Below are 8360 nucleotides of genomic sequence, written 5' to 3'. Positions count from 1 at the left end.
AACTTTTGGGATAGCATTGGAAATGTAAATGAGGAAAATACCTAATAAAAAAAAATATATATATAAAAGCAATACTAGAGTAATTTGGTATATTCTCTAGTCATTAAATGGTGGGTGGGTGAATGGATGAGTGGTGGAATATTTGGGTAGATTGATGGACAGATGAATGGATGGATTAGATTCTTCTTTGCAATCATTTAGAGCATTTCATTTACATCCCATTTGTTAATTTTCTATATTAATATGATGCCAAGGAAACAATTGATTTCTTTAAATATCACTCAGCACCCAGTCTGTTCTGCAAAATTCAGTCATTCTGTTTTTTTCTACCTAAAGCAGGGTATATCAAAAGCTCAAAAGACTAGAAAGAGGACAATACAATCTAAAACTTACCACTCTCAGTCTTCAAAGCAGATTCTGTGGGAGTAATGATGTTGGCAGCTAAAGGAAAGGAAAGGAAAGCAAAAACTAGTCAGCTATCTACAGCTATTATTTTACCATATTTGTGTGTGTATGTGTGTGTGTGTATGTATATATATATATATATATATATATATATATATATATATATATGTGTGTGTGTGTGTGTGTGTGTGTGTGCACATACACACACACATCTGTACACATGTGCATAGAGACTTAATGTCAAAAAAGACAGCCATTAAAACATGAATCTTGCAATTCCAGAAATGTTTGTTGCATTGTATGTGATTAATTCATATATGATGATGATTACATGTTTATCACAACTCAATGAAATTCCCAACACTGCCCTGTCAGGCCTATTTTTCTTGTGTTCTAGGTCCTAGAACACTGTCTGGAACAGAAGAGAAGATGTACAACTACATGCTTAATGGAAGAATAAGAGTATCAGTTGACCTATGGGCCTGCATGTGCTTGGCTTTCCTGTCACACTATAAAAAGCAAGCCTGGTCTATACAGTGAGTTCCAGGCTAGCCAGGGATACAAAGTAAGATTCTATAAAAAAAAAAAAAAGAAAAGAAAGAAAGAAAGAAAGAAAGAAAGAAAGAAAGAAAGAAAGAAAAGAAAAGAAAAAGAAAATCAACCTGATAAGATATCAATTCTAATTATAACATCTAAAGATTCCTGTGCAGTTATTTATAAGGATACACAGATAATCCAAGTTTTCTGTATAAAATGTGAGATAAGACAGAGACAAATAAGAGTTTTAAAAAGTAAAAATATTATGGTGTTTAATTATTTTAAATGATGTCGGAAAAGCATACATTTGTTCTTTGAGTTTATTTTTCTGCTACATGTATTCTCATAGAAATGTATTTCCTTCCACGAATTGACTTTATTGAAGAACAGGTTCTGTGTGCATGAAAATGGGTGTTTTAATGGGAATATAAATATGAACATGTTTGGTTTCTATCTTCAATTCTGCCTGATGGCTCTAAAAGTCTACTTTTTGTCTTTTGAGTGACTTTATTATATAAAAGAGAAATGAAAACCACTATCAGCATATAGTGAATGAGGTACAGAGACTAGAGTTACTAATAATATGATCTACATGCGTCTAGAGTCTTTCACCCAAAGGTAATGGCAGTCTTAGAGACTGGATTCATGTCCTTTTATAATTACGTCATTAAGTTCTATTTCACTGTATGACTTTGAGGCTTCAACCATTAAGACAAAACATACCCCAGAGGCAGCATCAGAAACTCTTTGTTGAATCCCATTGCAGAGAATGCCCTTGACCTCTTTCCTGCCAGGAGATGCACATGGCAGATGCTTGTTTTAGAGTCCACTGTAAGCAAATTTAATAAGTGAAATGTCTCCTCAGCACAGCTTCATCCCTAAGGGTTTTACTGTTCTTTTATTTTTTTCCTGACCACTAGAAAGGTCATAACATAATCAATCTAATAAAATGGTTATGTTCGCTTTCTGCTTTGTGTATTTATATTGCCTCTATCCCTTTAAGCTGGAAGTAGAATATGGGGCTATCTTGTAATGCTTTGCTTTGCTGTAGCAAACAACTTTTTTCGTTGCTATTAATTCATTTTCTCTCTATGACAACTGTAGGTGAAAGCTGGCCACTTGACAGACATGGCAGGCCACTGTTGAAACAAAGTATTCCAGAGGACAAAGACTTACTGAGGACATCTGATGGACAAATGGCACAGATGTCTTCAAGTTGTGTCATTTGTATGCTGTCACTCTGGGGCCTTAGGAATGCTTTCAAAACAGGATGACAAAATACCCAAATGGTGATCTAGCTAGTGGCCCATCTCCAGTCTTTGCCCACACATCCCTCTGCTTAGTTGTGTGAAAGTGCCTAGAAAAGGGTACCTGAATGATGCCTGATGTTAAATGACGAGGAGCAGAATACAGGCTCTCCTCTGCAGGCACAGGGACCCTAACTCATCCTAAACTATTACATCTCACTCATCTCACTTGGTCTGGCATACAGCTGACATAGCAAATGTCTACTCAAGTGCTTGCATTTACCAATGGCAAAAAAAATCTATTCACACAACAGGTATGTCGTGTATATATTAGCTCATGCAAATTTAAATTATGAATGCTGTCTAACAGTGCCATGTAAAACAGAAATCAGATAACCTCAGTCTAGCATACATCTTCTGTTGCCAAATAGACATATTTTGTTGTTGTTGTTGTTGTTGAATGTAAATATTTTGTGTGAGCACTATCTTGTCAGTCAAAACTTTCTGTAAACAAAATTTAGTGTATCAAATTGAATTAGGTAATTATGATTATTTTACAGGTAGAACATTTCTGAGAAAGGTGTATTGATCTTATGTCTGAGTCAAGTAGTCAGCAAAAGGGGAACAGCAGTTTATTCACTGAGTTGCTAGATGAGCTGCTAGATGCTTTAGGGTCTGTTCCTTCATTTAATCTATGCAGGAATTCTTTAAAAATACGATATGAGTGTCATGTTTTATGTAGTGTCACTGAGGCTGAGTGAATTGAAAGCAAATATTCTGCTCGTTTTCCCCCACCTGTACCATTCTCGGGGACAGAATAGTATGGTTCTGTGATTACAGTGTTATAATTCTGAAGAAAGATTCATGCTTTACTTTTATAAATGCATACTATAACAACAGGACCATTCCCTTTTACATGTGTAAAGTTGTATGTCCCTTAAATTACATGTACCTTTACCTATCGGAGGAAACAGAATCTCTTGGTCAACTCCTCTTTTGTTGTTTTCGTGTTTGACAATGCAACTATGTTCTTTAGCCATTGAATCTCCAGTCACCGTCAGCCAACTAAATTTCATGTATCTGTCATTAGTTTTTATGGTGTTTCCTTCCTGAGATTCCAGAATCTTATCACCATCCTTTTCTTTCCAATACACCCTTATGACTTCAGGAAAGAACTTTTCAAGGAGACAAAGGTATGTCCCAGCCTTATGGAGATTTGTTTCAGCAGCAGAAGGAAGGAAAATAGTAGGCTTGGGAGAAAAGTCGGAGTCAGTGCGTTTGTCTGTAGGGAAATGTAAAAAATAAAAAAGAAAACTATTAGGGAGACTCGAATGTTGAATGGATTTAACACAAACTGATGCACAGTGCTCAGAAGACAAATTATGACTGTAGCACCCACTGTAGACTTCTGGCCACCATAGGTTGCAGATTCTTATTTTTGTCCCTCCTTTAAACATACACAATTGATAAAGGTTTTTCTCTCTTAGACTGACTGAGTAAGTCACTCTCTCATGCATTTGAAATTCAAGTAGCCCACCCTCTACTTAGCTGAATCTCAAAGTGCACATATGCGATATCACAACATGGGCTGCCTGTTTTAGTGTCCATCTCCTTCCAAGTACACTACTGACCATTGACTAGACCCCTTGGCTGTGCCCATGGATCTCTACTGCCAATCATGCATTTTCTAGTGTTTACCATTCCACAGCATCTCATTTCCTCATCTAACCAACTCTAGGTTTGTGAGCTGCATCGTTTTTAAAGCTTCCCTTTCAAATGATTTGTAGTATCTTGAATTTGGTGGAAATAAGAACAAATCTACAACTTCTACTAAAAATACTCAGTCTTTATATTAACCTTACAGCGTTACCCACTAAAGATGGAGGTAATTATCTTTGTGGTACAAGCAACTATGAATAATTTAAGAACCATAGTTGGAAAGAATCCTTGTAGCATAGCACCAAGTGAAAAACACTCAGAATCAGTGTTGTGTACCTACTCTACCCTGATTGTGTAAACATAATTAAAGTACACTCAGGCAAATGATTGAATGGAAATTTTACAGAATAATGGCCAAGAGTGATGGTAGCAGGAGTTTGTGCTTATGTATGTATCTTAGCACTTCTTCTATGATCAATAGGAACTTTAAAAACTTTAAGAAGAAATTTGTTTTCTTAAAAGATTTTCATGTATAAATCAGCTTTTAGCCTAGCATGTAATTACACTTTTAAAAATTTCTTCACTTTTTATGAACCAGTTACAGTATTCATGTATTTGAACATTTAATAAATATATATTAAATAATATGGGCATTTTGTGATTCATCTAAGAGGAATGATTGGCATCTAGGTGGAGTATAACATGATGTCTTACTAGGATCCATCTCCAATTAATAAATGACTTGAGTTATTTTATAGAGTAAATTCTCTTGGGTGGGGCTACTGGCATGATATGCAAGAATTCTACCACTGATCAGCAATTCCCAACCCCAGGATGTGATTTCTTAGTGATGACCTCATAAGCTATTCCTTGCTTGGAAATTTTCCTTTTAACTTGAAGATTCCCTGACAGTTTCCAGAGGATTGAATTTTAATTCTGCACTATGCACCAGAGCATGCTAACCTGTGGTTACTTCTATAGCTGTCTCTTCATGAGTGCACAGGCAGCTTTGAATTATTAGCTAAGGAGTGCTATTTAGTACAGCTTACTTCTTTTAGAATCTTCAATATTTCCAACAACTTTGATACCAATACAGAAATACAAGTGAGGCATGTCACATCATGTAGTCACATTACAGAAGTAATCCAAGATCCAGGACTCAATGATTTAATAAACACATATTCAGAATGATCTCTTGAGGGGGGAAGGAGGTAAGTTTGGCTCTACTACAGAACATTGCCTTTCTGTGATGCTTCATGTAATTACACAAATTGAGAACGTTAGTAATAAAGTAGTTAAGGTAAGCGTCCATGTAAAGGGTCAAGCTGCAGAGCAGGAAATATTGTGAACTTAAAACACTGGAAAACATTTTGAAGGCCAGATTTTATGTTAAGGAGTTTGTGCACCTGCAGTCATTATTCTACATGACAGTATACAAGCTTGTCTCTTTTCACTGAGGGGACACTGGCACTGAGAAGTTCTTTCTAATTATAGAATATACAATGGTGGCCAATGTCATGAATTACGATGTCACTGTACTTAGACATGTAATCATAATCAGGTATAGAATTTTTGCAGGTTTTTGAAGAAAGAAACGTAGTGTAATTCTCCAAATGTATAGAGAAGAAATTAATTAGATTCCACTTTGAGGGGTTCCACTTAAAAGATCTTTTACAAAAAAGTAACCTGATATAATAGTGATATTGGTGAATAGCATAAACTATCCTCACAGAGTGCTAACTGCTATCTTGTCTATGCATTTTAAATGCAGGATTTTAGTTTCCTAACTGACAAGGAAGGAAGAAATTGCTTACAATGTGGCTTTATTTCTATATCCAGTAACTCATAACTGTGAAGTTGTATCCAGATATGGTTGATCATAATAGTTATATTTTTCTAAAACCAAGAAAAAAATCTCAATGGTTATTCCCGCTAAGATAACAACACAACAGCTTACTTACCTGGGGGAATTACTACGAGCTTTGTCCCTTTGGCAAATATCTTGACCCATGATGTGCCTGACACATTGTTCAGCGCTTCTACAAAAACAGGAGCTCTCTCTTGAGCTTCAGTATGATGAGTCATTTAGGAATTCTTATCTTAGAAAGAGACCTGGATTCCTTTGCAAAGTTTTGTATCATCCAATAGTTTGTAAGTTTCCTTCACACACTCTTCTCTTCTCCAAGGTAGTGATGACTGGAAGGCATCCACAGACAGTGGTAAAAGCTAGAGAGGGCTGGGCCACGCCACAATCCAACTATGTTTCTAACTAACTTACCAGGAAATGGATTTTCAGAATTAAGTCTCTCTTTGTGTGTGTGTGTGTGTGTGGTTCTCAGATGTTTAATTTTGATGAAACTGCTAGGATAATTCATCAAACATGTCTCTGTCCTCAGAAATGTCAAGGCCACTCCTTCAATAATTTGCAAGTTTCTTGAAGGACACTTAAGGATGGTGAACCAAGCCCTCCATGCCTAGTGAGACATGACCTCTTATCATCAGGACTCTCTATTGGGGTGGTGCCAGCTAGGAAATGGTTTCAATGATGGCTTCCTTTTATCTTCTCACAAAAGAAAATAAACATAAGGATATAATATTATACAATTCTATCTCCCCTGGAATTATATGTTCCTTGTCTGTGAATATTTTGCCTGCATGTGTGTATATATAGAGCACATATACAGTGCCCACAGAAGCCATGGAAGGCATGAATCTCCTGCAAAGGAACTGTTAGATATCAGAAGACCTCACTGTTATGCCTATATAACTGTCCCCGAGGTACTTACAACTGCTCCCTACCTCTTGTCCATAATTGTCAAAGATTGATTCTTATATTGTTATTTTGTGAGGTGCAGGGAGATTTCTTCCCCTTTTTGTTAATTTATTATTTCATACACCCATATAACATACATAATATGGTCATACTAACTAGCCTGCCTCTTTCTTATTCACCTCATCTAAAACCTCCCCCTTCCTAAGCAGTCCAACGACCACAGCCTACTCTTTTATTTTTTGATTTGCTTTTGTTTAAATTTGTTCTGTGACCCACTGCATCCCCTCCCTGATACTCTTGCCCTGAGTTCATGACTCTCCTTGCAGATCACTAAAGTAAAAGCCATGAGTCCAGGGTGTGGACCAAACTTTGTTACACTGACCTGCCTCCCAAAACCTGTACATTGGTCTCTAATATTTTCCCATTGAGCTGATTATTTAGTTAGTGATGCAATGGTCACTAGTTTTCTTCATTATAAACTATAGAGAGATCCTGTAATCTCTGAAAATCCCCAGTGTGTATAAAGGTACTGGGAAACTGTAGCAGTAAATATCCCTGTGGGCTTCCTGTCTCTCCTCATCTTTAACCCTGTCCTGACTTAATTCTAAGCCATTCAGTTGCTGCAAAGCTCTGTGCAGAGAATTAACAAAAGACCATATCACATTTTGAGCTCCCTGGCCTTTATTTGAATAGCTCTTAGATACCCTCACTGAGTTAGTGTGAAGGCTATTCTGTCTTTAGTTGGTAACCTGCAGGACCTAAGACCTCACTGGGGAAATAGAACCCAAGATGTTCCCTGGAAGCCCTAAAAGTGCTGTGAGCAATTAAGGCTCTGGTGGCCCCTGGCTGAGCATCAAGTGGCTGTGTTTGCCAAGAGGATGTGGGTGACCACAGATGGGGCTGGTTCTTATGCAGGCTAGTCTAGAGGCTCTAATGTTGTGTTTATCCAGACTGCACAGTAGTAGGTGGCTTCATCTTCTTTCTTCAAGTAATTTATTTTCAAGGTTGAGGTAGAAGTTTGAAAATCTTTACTTGCTTCAATTTTTTTGTTCTTCCTTCCTAAGGGTCTTTGATTATAGTTTGTCACAACATATATTAGATATTCAAACTGTTTTGCTTTTTGCCGGTACCAGTGTATTTCTGTGTTGCTGAAGTCTGGAAGAGAAACTATACAGGGTATTTGTGCACTCTCATCTGTCGCTCTGGTGACCGATACTTCAGTTTGCTCTAGCTGCCCAAGCCCAACTGCAAGCAAAGGGAAAAGTTCTCATGAGCAAATAAAACAGCATTTGAAGAAATGGAAATGAGGATGAATTCACTGCCTTCTGCACTCAGAAATGTCTACTTACAAACCCAGAGGCAGCAGCAGGAGGTGAACCATCTCAGGAGCAGCATCCCAATGGTCGGGCTGCTTCACAGGGAGGCAGGAAGTGCTCTGCAGGCTGGAATTTCAGGTCACCAGCTGGAGGGTGGGGCTGTCCTGTTGTCTCAGGAAAATGTTGTCCTAGGGTTGGTCATGATCTGCTCCAGTTCTGAGCAGTTCTGGGGTTTCCTGCCTCACAGCAGCTCATTGGATGTGTCTGTAGGTTAAAGGTCTAGAGAGACATCTTTTGTATGTCTTTATTTGGGTACAGAGTAGGTAGAGTGGCCCAGTCAGTCCTTCACTGCACTGTAACTTAACCATTACTTGGATACTATGAAGAAACATTGGCTATATTCTGTCTGTTTTTTTTTTTTTT

At 37.5% G+C, this 8360-nt stretch overlaps 1 gene segment (V, D, J or C); it reads right to left on the bottom strand.

The window, feature by feature from the left end:
- Nucleotides 1-8016, bottom strand: part of LOC110308294 — a 12768-nt gene extending 4752 nt beyond the window's left edge. Inside the window, 5 exon segments of the C gene segment in view lie at nucleotides 394-441; nucleotides 3142-3471; nucleotides 5810-5869; nucleotides 7567-7866; nucleotides 7971-8016. Of these exon segments, the coding sequence occupies nucleotides 394-441; nucleotides 3142-3471; nucleotides 5810-5869; nucleotides 7567-7866; nucleotides 7971-8016 (784 nt within the window).
- Between the last annotated feature and the right edge of the window lie 344 nt (nucleotides 8017-8360).

The sequence above is a fragment of the Mus caroli genome, chromosome 13 (assembly GCF_900094665.2).
Source record: "Mus caroli chromosome 13, CAROLI_EIJ_v1.1, whole genome shotgun sequence".
Taxonomy (NCBI): Eukaryota; Metazoa; Chordata; class Mammalia; order Rodentia; family Muridae; genus Mus; species Mus caroli.
This window is presented reverse-complemented; position numbering and strand designations above follow the sequence as displayed.